The sequence below is a fragment of the Chiloscyllium plagiosum genome, unplaced genomic scaffold, assembly GCF_037043375.1.
Source record: "Chiloscyllium plagiosum isolate Xiang-an unplaced genomic scaffold, Cpla_swu_hap1 HiC_scaffold_31, whole genome shotgun sequence".
Classification (NCBI taxonomy): Eukaryota; Metazoa; Chordata; class Chondrichthyes; order Orectolobiformes; family Hemiscylliidae; genus Chiloscyllium; species Chiloscyllium plagiosum.
The window spans coordinates 84,654,914-84,678,464 of NW_028270169.1; the positions used below are offsets into that span (position 1 = coordinate 84,654,914).

Genomic DNA, 23,551 nt, shown 5'->3' on the forward strand with positions numbered 1-23,551 from the left:
AGAGAGAAACGTAAGTACTAGTTTAGATTGTGACCTTTCTTATAAGGCTGAAACTGCATTGAATTAAATTGCAAAAACGGCTTTTATCTCATTATATGTTATTCAATTGCTTGCAAACACACACACGCCATACAGTAATCTAAAACTCTGATATTTACCGGTAATATATGACATTGTGATCAGGCTCGAGTTTATCTCGAGTAATAAGGCAAAAGCAGGGAAGTGGATTGAGGTTTAACAGATCAGCGGTGATACCATTGAATAGCTAAACAGAGGCGATGGGCTGAACATCCTCCTACTGTTCTTCCGTGATTTAATGTTCTCTTCTGGTGGGTATGATAAATTTGACCGCAGCAATAGTGACATCAGCAGAACACGGAGAACGGTGGCAATGTCAATCCTGCAGTGGATGCTGCGCCTTCTCTGCAGTCATCTCGTCAATCCCTCAGAAATTGTCCGAGAGTCACCTGCACTTTCCTATGTAACTGCAAATTGCACATTCCCTCATGCAGGCTGCTCTTGAGGTTGTTTCACATCACCTCTCTGAAGCTGAAGGAAGGTAAACAGAATATTCCTGAAATGATCAGTAGGCCAGCAGCACTTCCAGCTCTGATAACATGTTAAAGCTTACACCTAAACTCTGCTTTTCTTCTCTGCAAATGCTGCAAGGTCTGCTGTGTTTTGTGGGATTTTTTTTTTCCGAAATCTCACATAACCGGCTTCTTCAGTCTCTTGTCTTTGAATGATGCTCGGGGACATCTGAAGACATATTGAAACTAAAGCTGAGAGAGTTTGTGCAGAGACAGAACGGAGAACCGATCTGACCTTCACTGTGTCCCAACGACAAATGCTTTCATAAGGGTTTTATTCCAATTTTGGGTGATTTTCATATTTCTGATTTAGAGTCTTGTTCTGTTGTTCTGGCAATACACCCGCATGATATTTAATCCCTGGAGACTTTGTCGGTAATTCCGAGAACAAACAGGAAGCGGACAGCATCAAACAACATTGGAACTGAATTGATATCCGCCAATGGATTTTACCAATGCCGTTATAAATTCACCCTCGTCATTAATATGAAGAGGGGCCGTGGGACTGCAGTTTCCTTTCATGTTGTTGAATAAAGATCATGCCACCCGTGAGACGAAAGTAATTGTTGTTGATTAGGAACATTTCTTTTCGAACTCACTCTCAGCTGCTTTAACAGGCGGAGCTGGAAACTCCGGATAGATTGAAACATAAAGTTGTGTGTTTACAGACAAAGTGGAACAATACGAATATAATGTTGGCATCACGGCGCTGTCACCAACTGAACGCCATGACGAACAGTTTGTGTTTGGGCCTGCCACCTCACAGCAATACTGATTCGAATGAAAACTGACAGAATAGCGTCACATGTACCTGAAAGCTGCTGACCAGTTAGCAGCCCAGAGAGCAAGCTCTGTAATGATAAAAGCCAAGAGCGATATACTGGCGCCATACACAATTAATCTGACACAATTTGATCACGAAACTTGTGGAGATGCCGTGAACACGTTACCATTACGCGCAAGCTTGCAGCCGACGGTCATTGCTGTGTAGGATGAAGGGAAGTGAGAAATTATGACTGACAAAGGAAGGCCAAAAATCATGTACGTCCTGTCTCTCTCCTCCCCGTGCTTTCTGCCTCTCTCCAATTCTCTTCTTTCTCTCTCCACCTTGTTACTTGTCCCTTTGTCTCCCTCACGCCGCCCTTTTCCACTTCAATGTTTCAGCATCTCATTTCTCGCCCTCTGTCTTTCTCGTTCATACATCCTGGAATGAACTGGGGAGATTGAGTCCCGTCCGTATGTCACAGGAAGGAACCAGGAATTATGCTCGCCCCTTCTACAGACACAACGAAAGACAGACAATTTGGTTCTTGGTTGGGGTGTGTGGAATAGATTCCAATCTAGATATGCTTAGGCATCTCACAACAAAATTCTTGCAAACTCATTGGCAGAACAAGTGACTGACTGTGTTACTGCACTTAGATCATTAGCAACTTAATGTTTTCTCTTACAACCAAGCCTGCTTCACTTCTCTCAGCTCCGTATGGGGTAGTGCATTGGATAACACGTCTGACTGGCACACTCGAGCTTCTGGGTTAATCTCTGACTGAAGTGCAATTTACAACTTGTTTATACTTCTAAATTAACCTTTCCCATTGCCCTGAACCATTGATGAAGGTTGAATTCTTGTTCTGCAGAAATGATATTCATTTCACTGTTTCACATCGGTGAATGTCCCCGAGAGCATCAGAGGCCATGTCACAGCTCTGTCAGCGGAGGGGACACTGAAATATTTCCACCCGCTGCTCAAAGGTACTGTTCCATTCCCCAAACCCACCCACCCAATGACTGAGTCGCCGAGGAATGGAAAGGAGACAAAAAATAAAACCGTGTCGCCAGCTTTGTGCACCTTTCGAAACATTTTACGAAAAGGAATTGGTGGGGAATGAAAGGTGAACAATCCGACTGTACAGGGACTGTGGAGGCACCTTCCCTTCCTTTTAGACGCCGGGGCACTTTCTCTGATGTTTTTGCTGTGATTAACTGATCCGAGACATTGAAAGGATTCCTGTCAGAGCTGCTCTGTTTCTGCTGTTGTCACTATCAGGAACAATATTTCCTGATTCCCTGACGGAAATTCGAAGCCAGGCTGTGGCGGTGAACGCGCCGAATCGTCACCACGAGCCGAAAGGATTAATTTGCCATTCAATGATTATTTCTTCTGATTAAATTTTATCAAACTTCCGCTCTTTCATATGTCTCCGTTGTAAGTTAGAATAGTAAATCCGATCATCCAACCACTCGGAAAAAGAACGAAAATGTAACTCCAGCGAAATTCGAGTTCATAACATTGGACTACCACTTCGAAAATGGGCTAGAACTCCACCGCGCTCTTTGTTGTGCCACAGAGCCGCGCACAACATGCCGAACTGTCCCTTAGAGCAAAGCAAGCTGTCCCTCGGCCGATTGTTTTCACAGTTTCCATCGTTTGCCCTTGCCCAAACTTTCAGCATTGAATCAGCTATGCCGATTCAATTCATCATCTGAAAACTTCTGATATATTCGGATAGTTGACCGCTTTACCACACATTGAGCAGAGAGTTTCAGATTCAATACTGACTGTGATTAAGAAGTATTCCATTGATTGCAACGCTCATTAGAATCTCTTGCGTTTGTGACAATTCTTGGAATGGAAACATTCATTTATTTTTCGAGAAGTTGTGCACAATGTAGAGTTGTCCCTTTCCCTCTCTTTCCCACTCTGCTGCACACGGTTCAGTCTGATCTCAAGGGTTAATATTTAGGAGTTTACAGTCTGTCTACCACAGAGCGAGTAAGAACCCATTTCCTGCTCCTGTTAACCACCTTCACGGAACACAAGAACAAAACCCTGTGGATGCTGGAAATATGCAAAACAGGCAGAGAGTGTTGGGCTGACTAAGGCTCCACAGTCTCTGGGGCAACAAATTCCAAAGTTTCACCCCACACTATGTTCCCTCATCGAAGTTCGATCTTTGGCAAGTGCTTCTGTTGTGGGCGATCCAGATTTCTGTGAATGTGGTGCTAACCCTGGTGTGCACTCTGGCGCTGCAGTCATTACCCCTTTTGACACTTGCTGCTGAGAAAAACCGAGGTTTGGAAACGCAAGCCGACAGAGTTTTCATGGTGGATTTCTTGGATGAGATCAAAAAGTATTAAATGGACTCACAATCTTGTAAAAGATGGTCAATTTGTTCCGGCACTGGTAAGAGAATGGAATTGCATCTCCGAGAGATGGTTTGCTTCGTAATTGTTAGGGTATAACTTTCATTTCCAACTAAAACAAATCTCGGTTCCATTGACAATGCTACATAGTGAATAATTTGCTGCACGTTTCCAAACCATGTGACCTTTGTCGTCGATGCTCTTCAGCTGCACGTGTTCACGAAATTTACTTCCGTCTAAATTGCCTCTATTTTTTTAAAAAAACAAGTCTTGATCTGTTGCTTCGCAGTTTACAATGGGCTTCACTTTGCATAGTAAGCTGCATTTCTCAAAACCATAAATGATTTCATACTCAGTTTTAATCATCTGTTCAGGAAGTAACTTTGCACATTAAGTCATTCCAAATCCAATTTGGTTTCCCCGCCCTGCCCATCTCTGCACTGCTCTGCCGTCCACCGTCCCTCCCAGTCAGACCCTTCCACAAACGCTCTTCCCCAATTACGTTCACTCCCTGTTTGCCCAGTCATATATCATTAAAACATTCTTGAATCAGTTTCTACATTTGTTTCTGGGAAATCGATCATTTGGAATCTCTGATCTTGTTTCACTCGAAAGGGGGAAATTTCTTCCTACTTAGACATTCTGAACCTCTCATCTTCTCGAAAATCTCTGTTAGTTCACCTCCCAAACTTCCAGAGCTCAGGTGCAGCTTTTCCAATTTTTCCAGCATCTCATGAATATAATCCTGCATACTTTCCACCGTCCTGATAAATTATTATGTGCCCTTTCCAATTTGGTGCAGTGAGGGCAAGGATTACGTACAATGCTCCATGAGTTCGACTGGGACAACACTACTATTATAGGACAAGCCAAACAGAGAACAGCCAGGGAATTCCTAGAAGCATGGCACTCATACACAGATTCAATCAATAAGCACATTGACGTGGAGCCAATATACCGACCACTGCAACGGACAGCTGGAACTGACAACCAGAAGCGGCAGATTCAAACCACGACAAATGCCGGAGGAAAGATCAAAGATCACTGTCGTCTCCCAAAAACTGAGGATGTCACCTAGACAGTGTATGAAACGTCTGCAACACAATTTCCCAGCTCGCCGAACACAAATACAACATGTACCACAACACCCACATTTCCCTGCACATCAATTTTCCACAGAGCTTTTCCATTCACCGTATAGTTCGCTCTTGAAATGGATATCCCAAAATGCATTTCGTCGCATTTGCCTGGATTGAACTCCATCTGCCTATCCTCCGCCAAACTGTCCAATGTACTTATACTCTGCTGCATTCTCTAAAAGTTCTGTACACTTTCTGCAACTCCACCAATATTAGTGTCATCTGCAAACTTGCTAATCAGACCACCTATACCTTCCTTCAGATCTTTTATGCATTTCAGAAACAACGGTGGTCCCAGGACCGATCCCTGTGGAACACCACTGGTGATAGTTCTTCATTTTGAGAAACTCCCTTCTGCTACTACTCGCTTTCTCCTGTTACACAGCTATGTCTCTTCCAAGTAACTAGTACAAACTGGACGTCATGCGACTTCACTATCTCCATTAGCCTACCATGGCAAACTTTATCGCATGTCTTACTCATGTCCATGTATTTGACATCTGCAGCCTTATCAATCATATTTGCCACTTCTTCAAACAATTGTATTAATTTGGTGATATATGACCTTGCCTACACAAAATCATGTTGCCTGACGCTTATCATCCTGCTTTATTTCAGATGGGAACAGATCCTATCCCTCAGTATTTTTTTCCAGTAGCTTCCCTACCACTGAAGTCAGGCTCACCAGTCAATGATTACCTGGTATATCCCTGCTACAGTTTTTAAACAAGAGGACGACATTAGGAATTCTACAGGTCTTCCGGGACCACACTGCTGTTCAAGGATGCTGCAAAAGTATTTGTTAAGGTCCTATCTATTTCCTCTCCCACTGCCCTCAGTAGCCCAGGATAAATCCCATCCAACCTCGGACTAAATCCTTTCAGAATACCCAATACTTCCTCTCTCCTTCTGCTGACGTTACGCAGAGTAATCAAACATCTATACCTAACCTCAACAACCATCTTGTCCCTCTGCTCGAAGGATGCCAATGCAAAATTCTCAGTAAGATACTTACCAATTTTCTCTGACTCCAATCATAACTTTCCTCCTTTGCCTTGAGTGGGGAAACCCTTTCTCTTGTACTCCCCTTGCTTCTTATGTACGATTTTGAAGAAAAGGCATTGGAGAACTATTTAACTGTGTTTGCTAAAGATATTTCATAAACACTATTCGCCCTCTGAATTCTTCGATTCAATTGGTCTCACTTGCACAATATTCATCTAAAGCTTCGTCTGTTTTCTGTCGCTTGGACCATATGCATGCTTCCTTCGTCCTTTTAGCTAGTCTCACCATTACACCTCAGCGAAAGTGAGGACTGCAGATGCTAGAGATTAGAGTCAATATTAGAGTGGTGGTGCAGAAGCACAGCAGGTCAGGCAGAATCCGAGATGCAGGAAAATCGACGTTACGGGCAGGAGCCCTTCATCAGGAATCATCCTCCTTCTCCCCGGATGCTGCCTGACCTGCTGTGCCTTTCCAGCACCACTCTAAATTTGACTAACCATTACATGTATGTTTCATGGTTCTGTAATTTTGACAATTGTATCCGTCATTTTCAGAGGGACATGCCTGTCTGAACTCCAATCAACTTGTCTTTAAAAGCCTCCCACATATCCCCAATTTAGCACACTACCTTTGAGAACAGGCTTGTCTTTGTTCATGAATATTCAAAAGCTTACAGAATTGTTACTACGATTCCTGTGTGAAAACGCTTTTTCTCATTTGACTTTTGTTTATTTTCTTAATGACTTTACATCACTGACGAATATCTCTCTTTCGTTTCACTACCTTATTTCTCTGTCACGACCCGTCATGAATTGAAAAGATTCATTCAGAGGAGTTTTCAGTCCTTTGTTCTCCAAGGACAACTGTCGCAACTTTCCACTCTACCTCCAATGCTAACGTTCCTCATACACAATAACATTGATGTCAATATCGCCACGCTGTCTCCAATCGCTTCACTTCCCCACTTCCGTTGACGTCCGACACTGTGTACTGACGCAGATGGAGAATCCATTTAACGTCTGACTGTGTGGTTAAACATCATGAAACAGTTACTTTCGCTTTTAACATGTGCGCTGTTGTGCCATGCTCGCTGCAGTGACACCACTGTTCCCGGATCTCAATCTGACCTCAAGAGGCCACAGCAGTTTTTTTTTTTCCGGGAAAGCTGATCAGCCGATTTGGCAGTAATGAAGACAAAGAAAAAGAAACACGGCGTTTGTGTAGGGTTACAACCCAGGACCTCTCGCAGATATGCATGGTTTAATCCCCACAGTGAGCCATTACCGTAAACTCAGACTTGCTGAAAAATACTGTTTTTGAGATGCTGGATTTGACATCCTCAGGAATCATACGACACCAGGTTATGGTTTTCCGATTTATTTGAAATCACAAGCTTTCTGTGTGCTGCTCCTTCGTCAGGTGAAGTGTGGAGAAGCGCACAACACAGGCACACAATTTATATGAAGAGAGATCAAAATATCATGCTAAAGGTGTGCGTGGAGTATCCGCAGGCCGAACAAATACTCCCTTTGAATGGTAAAAGTATCAGACGGTGAGCGTAACGTGTCAACAGCTAAGTACCAACATCTGGTTAATTTCGGCAGAGAAGTTAATTCCAATAATAAGCATAGGGTGATGCTGGAGACAAACCAATTGCCTGGATTGGCACGATACGTATAACAGTCATATACAGAAAGTCTGACCAAAGTAACAAGTACTTTAAATCTGCACAAACTAACTAAGGTAGAGAGATTATAACAAGTTATCAAGTGATGGTGTTAAAGCGGGACAGTAAAGGAGAATTTACAGAATAGTATGACAGTTTTACATGGAGTGAGGCATGAAGCCAAGATCAGAGTTGAGGCTTTCTTCCTGTGTACAGAACTTGGCTATCAGCTTCTGCTCGGCGATTCTGCGTTGTTGTTTATCTGGAAGGTTGCCTTGGGGGACGCTAACCTGAAGATGGAACGCTGAATATCCATGACTGCTGAAGTTTTCTCCATTTGGGAAGGAATATTCCTGTCTGGTGATTTTGGCACTGTGTCCATTCATCAGTTGTCCTGGCGGCGGCATGGCCTCACCAATGTGCTCTGCCTCGGGGCATCATTGCCTGCAGCATATGAGATCAACAACATTTGCCGAGTCACATGAATATCTGCCGTACACCTTGTGCAGTGCCATCCCAGATTGTTGAATTGCAGTAATGTGCATGTAGTGATGCTACATCCGCGTTGTTCTCCTAATAATGACTTGCTGACCGACATCTGCAGTTTACATAAGAAATGATTTTGTTCTCACTGACACTATCGCCCCAATCAGCATCCTGAGACTTCACACCATCGTGTTACCTTAAAAATGGAAAGAGAACGAGGACTAGAGAAAGAGAGGCATGGAGAGTGTGATGAGTAGGTAAAGAGTGCAAGGGAGGAACAGAGGGACTGATGGAAAGTGGGGAGGGAGAGACATTGAAAAAAGCGAAAATAGGTGTGTGGGGAGGGAGAAGGACATTGTGAGAGTGCGAAAGAGATATGGAGCGAAAGAGAGCAAGGAAGAGAGATGATTCTTTTGAGGCTTGGTCGGAGGGTGCGGCCCGGATGTGAATGCAAGGACAGAGTGATTTAACCCCAACTCTGAACTCATGGCCCTGGTTCCTCCCTTCCCTGAGGACCATGACTTGGGGTCGACTCTCTCTGTTTCCAACCCAGATTCTTCAACACAAAGTCAAACAACAATAGAGTTCACTCTGCTGCTCGGCAATTTTCGATGAATATTTTTATTTTTTTAGAAGATGGCGTTACAGACACAATCATTACAATGGTGCCTGTTCTCACTGTACCCTGAGTTGTGAGAAACATTGCGATGTGTCCTTGTAATCGCCAGTGGGATAAAGCTTGGATCAACCAGGAATACCCTCAGTCTGCTCCCATAGCGAAAGGTTGCTTCATCGCTCAAATATTGAGCTGAAATGAGAAAATACTGGATGTATTAATAAATGAGTGAATTTGATTGACTGATGAATTTGGGTAAAGGGATATTTCAGCATATTCTTCAGCTGCTGTCTGAACTTAGTCTGGGTGATGGCATAAATTGCAGTGTTTGTGCAGCAACTGAGGAGCTGGAGCATGAAGCCCAATTCGCGCACAAAGTAATGTAGATAGACAGACTGGTATCCAATAAACCACATCTGGTACCATATAAAGTAAACCATTAACGTGGACCATAATATGATGAAATTGGCCGAGATCACAAACAATAAAATTATGGATTTTTTTCGATTTCTCATTTCTGCGTCACACTGATCATTCCCAATGGTACGAGCGTGGAGTCTCCTGCGGGCTCTGCTGGTCATTAAAATATGTCTCACGGTGAAAGCATTGAGCAGCAGAATCAGGAAAAATGGGCGTGTTGGGTTAAGAATGTGGTGGAGGAACTCAATTGTGACCCAAACACGAGAGTAATAAACATCTGTTGCTACATTACAAAACCAGGGGCGGTTCCACAGCGAATACCAAGCGGAGAGCATAAAATACCAGAAAATGTTCTTTAAACAGGTCAGCACAGTTATCGCTCCCAGAACCACAGCTGCAGTTTTCTCATTGCAATGTTTACTTTTCAACTTCTGGCAGCAAATGGCAACAAATCGATCGAAAGTGAAAGTGACAGTGAACCAGACAGAACAGTCAGTGGCTGCATAAAACAGGACAGCGTGGGTATTACACACGCGGATGGACTGCAGGAAATAAAACTGCTCCCGATAAACAATGGGAATGTGTCTCAATGTCAAATCAAGAATGATAACCAGTAGATCTGCCACTGCCATGGCCCCCAGGTAAAGTCTGACACATGGAGACAATCCACAATCTTTATAAAGCAGGACAAAGATCGTCACTAAGTTAACTGTGAGGAAGGAAAACAAACAAATTATATATTAGCCAGGAGGCAAAGTTACCAGTTTAATCGAAGACCCAATATGATAATCAAGTGTGTCACGTTATTCAGATACTCATTGAAGTATTAGAAGCAGAAAGAACAAACGACAATTAGTGAATTACTCACAAAACTGTGACATACAACAAAATAAATGATCACTTCCCAAATATGCAGGCATATATTCATAACAACAGATGATTTCGAGAACATTCCCACACACTCGTTCATTCGAGTACAGATGCAGTCGCTTCTTTGCATTTCCGAATACGAAGAGGGAAAACATTGCCCACCTGAAGAATTGTTCCCCAGTTCTTGAAAGCAACAAATAATTGGCCATTTCTGTCTTTTTTTTCTGAATTTCAGTGGATCGTCTGTCATCAAGAAAGGTAAACACAGGGAAAACATATTCACCAATTTAACTGCCGTCAAAGAAAGGTACTTCAGAACAAAATCTCTGTCTGTCTGGAACAGGATTTCTTCCCTCAGGAGCTTATCATATTCAAATTAATTAATATCCGCCGTTCACAAATGATGTCGGTTACAGAATGTTCCGCGGGTTTTGGTTTTAGAATGTTCTGGAAAATATTAAGTACAGAATGTGGTAGAGGCATAAACCCCACATCAAAAATGTCCTTCTGTCCAGTAAGTTTGTGGAGATTCACACGGCCTCACGGTGGAAATTTCTCCACAAACTCGATTCACTTGGCGCTTTTCATAATATAATCCACAAGATTTAGACAATCCCTTGATCATTTGATGCCAGGTCCTCTTTTACGGTTACACAGATACCATCTCTTACTCAGCGATCTCCCCCAATTCCTTTTCATTTTTAGATAACACTCATGAATATGAAATATCCGGAATATCTAATTCCGAACATAGATCATCCTGTCGTCATGTCTCTCTAATGCTGTTCAATCGTATCCATTTCCGACAATGTACAAAGTGAATTCCTGATGCTTTGTTGAGAAGACAGTACACATTCACATAGAGTGTCTTTTATTCAGTTTTTTTAAACTGTTATTCCTGCTCCATTTTTACTTTTATTCCCAAATGTGACTGGTCAGGAAACAGTCTGACATCATCGTATTCACAGAATCGGACCTGATTTGTAATGTTTCATGAAGAATGGTCACCATCCCTGTGTTAATCTTGTTGTCCCACCTTGTCCCCGAAATGACAAGTGATTTTATCTGGGCGAGGGTAGTCCAGAACGAAAGGACATTGGTTCAAGGTGAGGGAAAAGTTTTAAAAGGGACTTAAAGGATACAATTTTCATGCAGAGATTGGTGCATGCATTGAATGAGCTGCCAGAGGAAGTGGTGGAGGGGGCCCAATTACAACATGAATAAAATATGTTGGGATGGATATGGGCCATGTGCGGGAAAATGGGGCTGGATTAAGTTCGGAAATCTGGTAAGCATGGCCAAGTTGGACAAAAGGACCTATTTCCGTGCTGTACATCTCTGTGACTCTGAAACAGAACCACAAATGTTGCTGGCACCGTTGTACACAGTCAGGACAGGAGTGACCTTGGAATTTCCAATACTGCTTCCAGAAAGCAAGAAATCACCTGATAACAGGTCACAGATGGTCAGGAAATCGCCTAATGGCCTTCTACTGGCCTTCACACCATGCCTCCATGATAGGTCATTTCTCCTCAATGTTGAAAACAACGGAAGGAAGCAATGAAGTTGACACGTACACAGAGCACACAAGTAATTCTCATATAAAACATATTTCAGCAGTGCGATTTGGCTTTAAAATCAATGAAAAATTAGGGAAGAGTATGTTTGAAGACATTTCTCTATGTGTGCAATAGCGTGAATCCAGTAGCAAATGTTTGGCGCACTTCTTTTGGTGCATGTGCCAAAGTCTCCACACAATTCTGTGCACGTAGCAATATGTGCAACAATCGATGCTAACAGTGACGTCTCCGCACTTTTCTGTAAATGCGCCAATGTCAACAGCGAAGTCCTCTGCACTATTCTCTGCAAATGTGCCAATGTCAAAGGCAAAGCCTCCTCACAGTTCTGTGAAAGTTCCGATGTCAACGGTGTAATATCTGCACTGATCTCTGCAAATGCACTGATGTGAATGGCAAAATATCTACACCATTCTGCACATGCGCTGGTTCCATCGCCTATGTCTCCGACCTGTTCTGCACAGGCAATGATGTCAGCTGCCATCAGAGGATATGAGAGGTACTGAATTTCACTTCAGGACTGAAACAGAGGAAAAGAGAGCGGAGAATAATCTGGGAATGGAAGAGATTCTGGTTGAAACAGGTTTCGACTGAGACGAAACTGCAAAGTGATGTCACAGGAGTACTGTGATTTGATTGGCTAATATGGAGTCCGCCAAATATGAACCTGTGCTGAATTGCATCTTGTTAATTTATTGTTTAAAACGTGCATTCAGACTGAGAAAACAAGTAGAGAAACAAAAGAATTACAAGTTAAAATAAGAATAAATACAAAACAGATCTAAAAATGATGGAGGGTCAGGTGATGTGTTGTTTCTGCATGATGTGAGAGCTGCTGTCGCCTCTTCTGTTTAGCAATGACCATATGTGTAACAAATATTGGTTGCTGGCAGAGTCCCGGCTTAGAGTCGATGAGTTGGAGACTGAACTTCAAACATTGCGACACATCAGAGAGGGGGAGAGCTACCTGGACAATGGTCAGGATCAGGAAGTTGTTGCTGTGAGTGTGGCAGGTAGAGTGGTCCAGGAGGTAGTTACTTGTCCAACAGGTTCAAGTACATTGCACACAGTGCAGACGGGAAAGGCCATTGCAGGGATGATGAGTCCAATGACTACAGCACCATGGTGCAGGGAAGTGGGAGAAGAGAAGTGAAATGTTGTTATAATTGGGGTCATTATAGTTAGAGGCCGAGACACTGTTCTCTGTGCCTCCGATCGAGAGACCCGAAAGGTTTGTTGCGTGCCTGGTGCCTTGATTCTGGATATTTCATCTGGGCTGCAGAGGATCTTGGAGTGGGATTGAAACAATCCAGTGGCCGTAGTACACATGGGTACCAACGACAGAGCTAAACCTCTGGCAGAACTTCTGCAAAGAGAGCATGAACAGCTCGGAGCTAAGTTAAAAATCAGAACCAAAAAGGTAACTATCTCTGTATTACTACCTGTGCCACGAGCTACTTGACACAGGGTCAAGGAGATTAAGCAGATAAATTCTTGGTGGGACAAATGGGTTTGAATTCATGGAAACTTGGCATCAACACTGGGGAAGAAGGGACATGTTCAAGTCGAACGGTCTTCATCTGAACCATGCTGGGAACAGAGCCCTAATTATTTGAATACCTCGGGCTGAAGACAGGGCTATAAAGTAAACGTTGGAGGGGGAAGCGTTAACTTATAGGGGAAATTAGAAAATCCAAATTAAATGAGGAGGGAAGACTGCAGACCTCAGAAGAGTTTAGTAACGTTTACAGCACAGACACAAATAGAAAAGAATGTTTGGAACGAGTTCACAGTCAAGCTTCAACCTCACTGGATAAACGGCTGCCACTGAGAAGTGGGTCGGTGAACACAGCACTGAAGGTGTTATATCTGATTGCACGAAGTATAAGGAATAAAGTAAATGAGCTTGTATAAAAAAATAAAATTGGCAGGTCTGACGTGACAGGCATCACAGATGCGTGGCTGCAATGGGATCACGATCGGGAGCTGAGTATTCAAGGATATACATCCATTCTAAATGGTCGACAAGTGTGCAGAGAGGTTCGTATGTCTGATGATAAGAAATGAAATTAAGCCGATAATAAGAAACAAAGTATGGTCAGATGGTGTAGAACGTGCGTGGGTAAAATTGAGGAATTGCAAAGGTGGAGTTCTGGAAAGGACTTCAAACTGTAGTCTGGAGTTGAGGCACACGATAGACTAAGAAAGAGAGAATATGTGTAGGAAAGACAAAGTTATAATGATCGTTTGGGAATTTCAATATGCACATAAACTTGGAAAATCAGGTTGAGAATGGATTGCAAAAAAATGAATTCGTAAAGTGTCTATGAGATTGCTTTTTGAAGCAGCTTTTGGTGGCGCCCACTAGGGACCAAACAATACTGGATTTAGTGCTGTGCAATGAGGTAGAATTGATGAGGAACCACACAGTGGAGGAAGCCTTGGGAAGCAGTGATCGTACCATGACTGAATGAACCTGCGATTTGAGAGGGACAAGATGTAATCAGATGTTACCGTATGACAACTGCATAAAATCTACTTCAGAGACATGAGGGAGATGATGGATATACTTGACTGAGTGAGGGGACGAGCAGGAAAGATAGTGGTTAAGCAATGGTAGGAGTTTCTTGGAGAAATTCAGGAGATTCATCCCGAGAAAATAAATAACTATTCTCCAAGGAGGATGCAGCAAACATGGCTGAGTAAGGAAATAAGGATGAACATTTAAAAAAAGGAGAAAGACTGCAATGTGGCGAAGGGTAGTGGGAAACCAGCGAATTGGGAAGCTTACAAAGACCAACAGAGTCCTGCAAAAAATAAAAGAAATAAGGAGAAAGAAGATCAAATATGCAGCTAAGCTAGCCCGTAATATAAAGCAAGCCTGCTAATGAGACGGAAGATTGTATAAAGGAGAAAAAAGATCTGCAGTCCTCACTTTCTCCTTAAAGGGGAAAACAAGGCAAAAGTGGAGATCAGACCGCTGTAACATGCCTCTGGATTGATAATATTTTGGAACAAGAAAGTGGCTGAGGAACTGAGTAATCAGGGCATATCAGTCTTCACGACGGAAGTTATGAGAAATATCCCAAAATTCAAGAGAGTGAGGGGGCACAGATGAGTATGGTGGCAATACAGAGGAGAAAGTGCTGCAAAAACTGTATGGCTTGAGGTGAATACATCATCTGTAACGGATGGACTGCACGCCAGCGTTCGAAGAGTTATCACTGAAAACAAAGTGGAGGCGTTAATGGGATCTTCCCAGTATCGTTAGAGTCATGGAGGGTCCCAAAGGACTGCAAAATAGCTAAGGTGGCACCCCTTTTTTAAAGGGAGTAAGGAAAAGGAGGGAAAATTACAGACTGATTACCTTAACCTCTGTCATGTTGAAGATCCTGGAATCCATTGTTAACGCTGACATTTCTGAATACTGCAACATATATGGTTAAGTAGGGTGAAGTCTGCATGGTTTCAACAACACGAGGTCATTTCGCTTAAATCTACTTGAATACTTTGAGGAAGTAATGAGCATGTTAAACGAAGGAGAACCAATAGATGTTATTACCTGGACCTCAAGAATGCTTTGACAAGGTTTCACACTGGAAACTTCTGAGTTAGACAAGGGCCCATGGTGACAGACGCAAAGTACGAGCATGTACGGAAGCTTGGCCGCCTGGCAGAAAGCAGAAAATGGGGATGAACGGGTCCTTTTCAGTGTGGCAACAAGTGGTGTTCCGCAGAACTAGATGTTGACACGACAACTTTTCATTTTGTACATTAATGAACTCAAGGCATTCTCGCTAGGTTGGCAGACTACACAAATTTATTAAGAGGGACAGGCAGCACTGGGGAGGCGGGCACGCTGCAGAACGATTTGGAAAAATTAGGAGACTGGACAAAAATGTGGCAATTGAAGATCAACGTTGGAAAGTCTGAGGTCATTCACTTCGGTAGGAAGAATATAGGCATTGACGGTTTTCTAAATGCGGAGAAAATTCAGAGGGATGAAGTACAAAAAGGCTTCAGTGTTCTTCTCCAGGATTCTGTCGAGGGAACCTTGCATTTGGAGTCAGAAGTGAAAAAGGCAAATATTATGTTGCTATTTATTTTGAGAGGAATGGAATAGAGAAAAACAAGGAGGTTCTTCTGAGGATCAATAAGACTCCGATCTGGCCATATTTGGAGTATTGATCGCAGTTTCCTGGCTCATGTCTCTGGGAGAGAGCACTGCCCTTGGAGCGTATTCAGAGGAGATTCACAAGAATGTCGATTAGAACGAGCATCTTAACACCTGAGGAAGTTTTCAAGAGCTTGAGTCTATATTGGATGTGGTTGACGAGGAAGAGCGGGCTTCTAATGGAAACTTACAGAATATTAAATAGACTGGACAGGCCATTCTAGAGTAACGGGAGGATATCAGAAACATAGGTAAGGATAAACGTCTTCAGCCAGAGAATGGTGAATCTATGGAATTCATTGCCACAGAAGGGTGTGGCGGCTAGGACATTGAATAAATTTAAGACTGAGATAGATAGGTTGTTGAGTAACAGAAAGACAGATGAAATTACACGAGCCACCACGAGCGCCACCGTTCCATCCATGGACTTGATTTGCTCAGCTCGCTGCCACGGGAAGGCTGTCAAAATCATTAAAGACCAATCACACTCTACTACTTACGTCCTACAACATCTTACGTCGGGAAGATATACAGCAGCCATAATACACACAACAGCAGGTTCGGGAACAGCTTTTTTCTCAATAGCTATTTAACTGCAGAACGGATTCTCCAGCCTGAAATAATACTGATCTAGCCAGCGTTGGTCTCACTTGTACTGCCTGTGCAATGTAACCTGTGTGCCTACGTCCAAATCGTTTGCTCGGTATATCCTATTGTACATGCAGACAGCCTTGGTACGCCTGAGGGCCACACACGACCAGACCTGCAAGGGACTTCTGCTGTTATATATCCTTTGAAGAATTCAGACGCAGAACAAAATGAACTTTATCCATCATGGCGGACATAAAAGAACGTAAATTAAGCAAACTTGCATATGTTTACCTCAATACTTGGGGCTCCTGGCCCCTGGCTTCTGAAGCCTGGCCCGTGGCCTCTGAAATTGCTCAGATGGCGTTAGCCACGTGGCCACTTATTGCTACACTCCCGCAGTGAATTTTCCAGTTACTTCCGTCCTCGCCACCCCACGGACCTCAGCCACTGCCGAACGCATCATTTCTGTGATCGCTGTCCAGAAAGCCACTTCAGCGATTGCCAGGAAAACGAATGCATGAATTCAGTGCCTCCAGCACAGACAGGATACATACTCTGTACGTCACCTCCGCTTCCACATTCGCCACCGCCCCAGCCACTTACATCCCAACACATCAGTCACCTGGAAATCGCTGATTCCATCAACTGGGTCCTCTCCTCAGTCAGGGGCGTCACAGGCAAAACCAGTCGGCAATTTCACGGCCACTGCACTTGACGTCACTTCTGCCATCACAGGCACAACTGTTTGCCCAGCTTTCCACTCCATTGTGGTTGTCACTTCTGCTGATGACGCCATTTTTGATCAGATAATTGCATTCAGTCAAGAGGCAGTTTCTGCCAACACACAGCTCCAGTCCTTCCCAAGGTTATTGCTCCTAGCCTCGCTGTGTATTCCCTGTTCCCCCGACTTCTCCCAAAGTGGGGTTTAGTCGTCAGCAAAGATCTCACCTCCATCCCTCTACGCTCCTGGATTAATGAGTTTGAAATGCCTCACAACCTTTGAGTATTTCTTCCGCTGCCTCGACCCCGGGCTCACTTTTTAAATCAAGTCTCCCGCTTACTCAATGAGGATCCCTTGTCTCACCTCCAACACAAACCATAAAGCTGGGCTCCCGTCGTCTGTTCCGCCATCGCTAAACGGTACCCACCACCAAGTATATATTTCCCTCCCCTCCCCTATCAGCCTTCGGAAAAGCCCACTCCCTCCGTGACTCCCTCGTCAGGTCCACACTCCCACCAACCCAACCTCCACTCCCGGCACCTTCCACTGCAACCGCAAGAAATGCAAAACCTGCGCCCACACCTACCCCCTTACTTCCCTCCAAGGCCCCAAGGGATAATTCCATATCCGCCACAAATTCACCTGCATCTCCACACACATCGTTTAAAGCATCCGCTGCACACGATGTGGCCTCCTCTATATTGGGGAGACAGGCTGCCTACTTACATAACGTTTCAGAGAACACCTCTGGGACATCCAGACCAACCAACCCAACCATCCCGTGGCTCAACACTTCAACTCCCCCTCCCGCTCCACCAAGGACATGCAGGTCCTTGGACTCCTCCATCGCCAGACCATAGCAACACGACGGTTGGAGGAAGAGCGCCTCATCTTCCGCCTAGGAACCCTCCAACCACAAGGGATGAACTCAGATTTCTCCAGTTTCTTCTTTTCCCCTCCCCCCACCTTGTCTCTGTCAAATCCCTCGAACTCAGCACCGCCTTCCTAACCTGCAATCTTCTTCCTGACCTCTCCGACCCCACCCCTACTCCGGCCTATCACCCTCACCTTGACCTCCTTCCACCTATCACATTTCCAACGCCCCTCCCCCAAGTCCCTCCTCCCTATCTTTTATCTTAGCCTGCTGGACACACTTTCCTCATTCCTAAAAAAGGGCTCATGCCCGAAACGTCGATTCTCCTGCTCCTTGGATGCTGCCTGACCTGCTGTGCTTTTCCAGCAACACATTTTCAGCTCTGATCTCCAGCATCTGCAGTCCTCACTTTCTCCTCCCCTGTTACATGCCTGTTACCCACCCTTGACCTCATCATTTGTAACTGCCACTGCGTCATTAACCGTCTCAACCTGTCCACCCCACCAACCTGCTGCCCTCACAAAGCGCAGACATCCCCTCTCTCCTCTCAAACCCCAACCTCACCATCCAAGTCACAGGTGGGCGCAGTGGTAGTTTGGCTAAGTGACGTCTACACCACTGAAGCCAGGCGCCAAGACATCCTCCTGCTGCCCCGTTGAGGACATCCTCACCTGCCATCACCAAACCATCATTTCCAAGACAATTCACAATCTCATCATCTGTGGAAATCCCGCAGCAAAAGCGTCCAACCTGATCGTTCATGCACCCTTCATTGCCAGATTCTACCTTCTACTGAAGATTAACAAACCTGAATTCCCTGATCGACCCATTGTTTCAGACTTCCTATTCCACTGAGTTCATCTCTGCATTTCCTGACACTTTCCTGTCCCCCTTAATCCAGGTGTTCACTGCCTACTTTTGAGACACCGGCCACACTCTTCACCTCCTCCAAGAAATTGATTTCCCTGGTCCCTGACTCCTGAGCTTCACCATCGACATCCAATCCCTGTAAACATCTATCTGCCAGGACGAATGCCTCCTCACACTCCTTTTCTTACTGTCACGCTGCCTCAAACGATGCCCTTTCACTGAGATACCCATCTGCCTGGCTGAACTCGTCCTCACTCTTAAAAACTTCCTCTTCCAATCCACTGATTTCCTCCAAACCAATTGAGTATCAACAGCTACATGGGCTTCAGCTATGTCCTTCGCTTGTTCTATCACAGATACACCGGCACCGCCCCCAACTGTTATTCCACTTGATTGATGAAGGTATCGGAACTAACTCGTGCTCACACGAGGAGGCTGAACAATTCATCAACTTCACGAAGAGCTTTCATGGAGACCTCAACTTCACCTGGAACATCTTGGTCACTTCCCCACCCTTCTGGGATTTCTCCATTTCTATATCCGACGACCGACCAATTGCAGACATCTACAACAAACTCTCCAACTCCCAGAGCTACACCACCTTGCACCCGATGTCTTTTAAACTGCCATCCCTCATTCCCAATTCCTCAGCTTCTGCCGCACCTGTTCCCAGGATGACCAATAGCAACACAGAAAATCCTAGATTTCCCTCTTCCAAGATCTGAATTTTCCTTCCCACGTCATCGCAGATGCCCTCCAGAGCATATCCTTTATATCTGCCCTTGAAGCACACTAATCCCAACGCAACCAGGGCATATCGTCTGGTTCTAATCATCTACCCTCAGCAACCTCTGTGTACGTTTCGTCATCCTCCAATACTTCCACCATGTACAACCGGACCACCTCACCCCTCACAGTGGTCCGAAGGGACCACTCTCTCCATGACTCCCTCATAAGATCCATACCCACCACCACCCTATACCCCACTCCCGATAACTTCACTTGCCACCGCTGGAAGTGGAAAACCTGCGCCCACACCTCTCCACTAACTACCGTCCAAGGGCCCGAATATCCTTCCACATTGAACAGAATTATACCTGTACCTCCACCAATGTCACACACACTATCTTTCGTACACAATGTAATCTCCTCCAAATTAGGGAGGCAGGGCCCCAACTTGCAGATCATTTCTGAGAACATCTCTGGGACAACTGCACCAACCAACCCCACCGCCCTGTGGCTGAACAATTCTATTCCCTCTCCCACTCCACCCACACAAACAGGTCCTGGGCCTCCTCCAGTGCAAAACTCTTACCAGTCGACACCTGGAGGAAGAACGCATCATATTCCGAAATGTAACTCTGCAACCACACGTTAACAACTTGGATTTCACCATTTTCATCATTCCAATCGCCACCATATGTTCCCAATCCCAAGCCTCCAGCTTGGCACAACCCTCTTGATCGGTCCATCCTCTTTCCCATCTATCCGCTCTCCCTACCTCCAACAAACACCTTCCACCCCACATTCATCTACCGAGCACAGCCACAGCTACTTTTCCCACAGCCTCACCTCCTCACTTTTCTCTCGCAGCTCCCAGCTCACAAACCAATTCCTGATGAAGAGATTATTTCTGAAAAGTTAATGCTCTCGCTCCTTGGATGGTTCCTGCCCTGCTGTGCACTTCCAGCACCACACTCTCGACTCTTATCTGCAGCATCTGCAGTCCTCCCTTTCTCTTTGGGTACATTTTTGCTTCCTATGATTCGCCTGTACTGCTCATAAACACAGCTTTTAACTTTGCTGAGGTACGCATGAAAATCAATCGATCGATCGATCAATCAGCATAGAGGGACACAAAGGCATGTACAGACGCATAGAGGCGAACGCAGAGGAAAACAGAGATACACACACACCCACATACACACACACATACACACACATACACACTCATACACACACACACACACACACACACGCACACACACACACACACACACACACACACACACGTGTTCCAGGCAGAAGGCAGGAGATTGATTTTGAGAAACATCAACCATAATTAATTAGCACAGCAAACTTGTCAGACCAAATGTTCGAAATTTTTAATGCTCTTATGTTGTTAATTTATCTTGAAATCTGTGCCGATAATCAAATGTGGCATATCGTTGCTAATTATTAGATTGGAGTGTCTTTGTTAATGTGGGCCAAATTTGAGGGGCTGAATAATCTATGTCCGTTCGTAACTGTTGTCCTTGTAACTCAGACGAGGTAAAAACAATGACTGCAGATGCTGGAAACCAGAGTCTAGATTAGAATGGTGCTGGAAAAGCACAGCAGTTCGAGCTGCATCCGAGGAGCAGTAAAATCTGATTCGGTATCAGTTTGATGTGCTTTGATGATAAAATGCTTCAGCATTGAGTAAGATGTCCCTTTCTCCTTCAGGGTGTGCTATCGTGGTCTCCTCATCCCACGGAGCAGTGACCACTGAGTTATCGACGACCTTCAAGGCTGAGCTCGACTGACCTTTGATGGATATCTGACTCAATGGTTACTTGCAATAAATAGGCTAGTGGCATTTAGCTGCAATCAGAACAGTTATGAGGGGCCAAAAGGCCAACTGATGCCCATAACCGTTGTGTTGTTCACTCACTCAATTCCTCAATACTGTTACACGCTGAGTGAATACCTTCTCGACTCACCTGTCCATTAACATTCAGGGATCTGTGGTGAACACCCGTCTGAGCTTCATAGTGCGTTATCATTCATTGACGACACCCTTGTCTGGTTACGTCTTCACAAAATCACTGCATATCAGTCAGGTTTGACTCGCATCTGCCATTGATTTGCTATCTGATCATTCCTTCATCAGAATTCTGTAACATAAGGCCTTCCTCCTCATTGCCAACCACGCGACCAATCTTTATGTCTGACACAAAAGTAATTACACACTCCTCCAACGCCAAACCGCCACCTCCACCCCCTCCACCCCCCACTTTCACATCGGCACCATTTATGGATACCACAAATAAGCAGAGCAACAACACTGATCCCCGTGATACAGCACCGGACAGTCACACAAATAACTTGCTACCACTACCCTCTCTCTCCGGCCACTGTAACAATCTTGGGTGCAACTTGCAAAGCTACCATTGATGCAATGATATTTTTTATTGGCTATCAGATCCTGATGTGGGTTTCTGTCAAAGGCCGTGCTGAAAATCCATATAAACGACTTCCTGAAAAAAGTTTAATAAAATTCGTTAAGTGCAACATCCCTCTAATAAAGGCATGCTGACCATTCCTGAATAAGCCATGCCTCGATATGAAGATTTTCTACTGTCTCATTTTCTCTAATAACTTATTTTACACAGAATGTATACTCACCAATCTACAGTTTTCTGCTTATTCACCTTCATGTAAAGCGGAATCACATTATCTGTTCTCAAATCCTTTGGAACCTCACCTGTGGCCAGATTCTGCCACCAAACTTGGATCATTGCTTTTCCTTTGTAATTTCCCACAGGAGCCAGATATACAAATCATCCATTCCTGAGGATTTGTCCAATGTTGTCGAAACCTGTTCACATCTTATATCAATCTGCTCAAGAACTTCACAGTCATCGGCTAGGATTATGTCATTGTATCTCGCTTCTACCAAGTGAATGAGATACCAAACACTGACGTAACAACTTACCAATTTTCTCTTGTTCCACACATTTATTTCCTCCTATGTTACCAACGGGTCCTAACTGCTCCTGGTTATTGTATTCCACACTGATGCACTCACAGAATATCTTGGGATTCTTCCCAATCTTGACTGCTCGCACTTCTCCATGCACCTGCGTTTGTCGGTCCCCTCTATGAGAACTTTCTAAGTTTCACTGCGATCATTGCTCATTCCTTGAATCTCACGATAACCCAGTCTGAATTTATTCATCAGCCAATCTTGCTATCTGAGGAATTAAGCTGGAGAATGCATTTTGCATTACCTCCGTGGCGAGTATATTCTTTCGTAGATTGGGACACCGAGATTGTACTCAATTCCTACAATAGTCTCTCACCAACATTCTGTCTTACTTGCACAGGATCCATTTCGTAATATCTACAGATTTCGTTTCAATGAAGGTCAAACTAATTTCTTCCATTCCTTTGCATATATACCTCGCAATATCCTTTGCTTTAATTTTGCTTATTAACTCACTGAGTGAGTTCGGGAAAAAACATCCTACTGATTCTCCAGCGAGACCATATCCTGCGTTTCTCCATTACCTGTGGCTACAAGACACATCTTCAAAGCATTGTAAAAAAAGTTTTGTAAATTATGATTTTCCTTTCATAAATGCGTTATTATTCTCTCGAAATTTGCTGATACCCTCTAAATATCTGATATCATGTTCTTTATAATGCAATCCAACAAGTACCGTACAATGAATGAGAACTTACCTGGTCTGTGGTTGTCTACTCCCCCTCTTTCTAACTTTCAACCATCGGTTTGCATTTGTAATCTTTCAGATGTCCTGCCTTTGCAAACTGTGTTGGAACGTGACATATTGATCCCCAAAGTAGCCAATATGTGGATTGCTCCTTTTTCTGAAATTCCTTTAAAAAGTACTTTAGGTCTGTCAGACTTACCACCGCTCAATCCAGCTGTGCTCCAAATACTACCTCGTTACTCTTATGAATGACTTCAATCTTTAATTACACATGGCCCATGGTAACTTGGTCTTTCCGGGAAAATTTCCTGATCTTACTCCTTGAAGACAGTCACAAAATAGCTGTTTAGCTTCCTTGTAATTTATCTATTC

At 44.2% G+C, this 23,551-nt stretch overlaps 1 protein-coding gene across 1 annotated transcript in view; it reads right to left on the bottom strand.

Moving 5' to 3' along the window:
* Positions 1-8,819: 8,819 nt before the first annotated feature.
* The window catches only part of LOC148142112 (putative G protein-coupled receptor 139), a 28,047-nt gene continuing 13,315 nt past the window's right edge, over positions 8,820-23,551 (bottom strand). The window contains exon 2 of the mRNA XM_087977046.1: positions 8,820-9,775. Coding sequence (XP_087833172.1) covers positions 8,820-9,775 — 956 coding nt within the window. The remainder of the gene's footprint in view (positions 9,776-23,551) is intronic.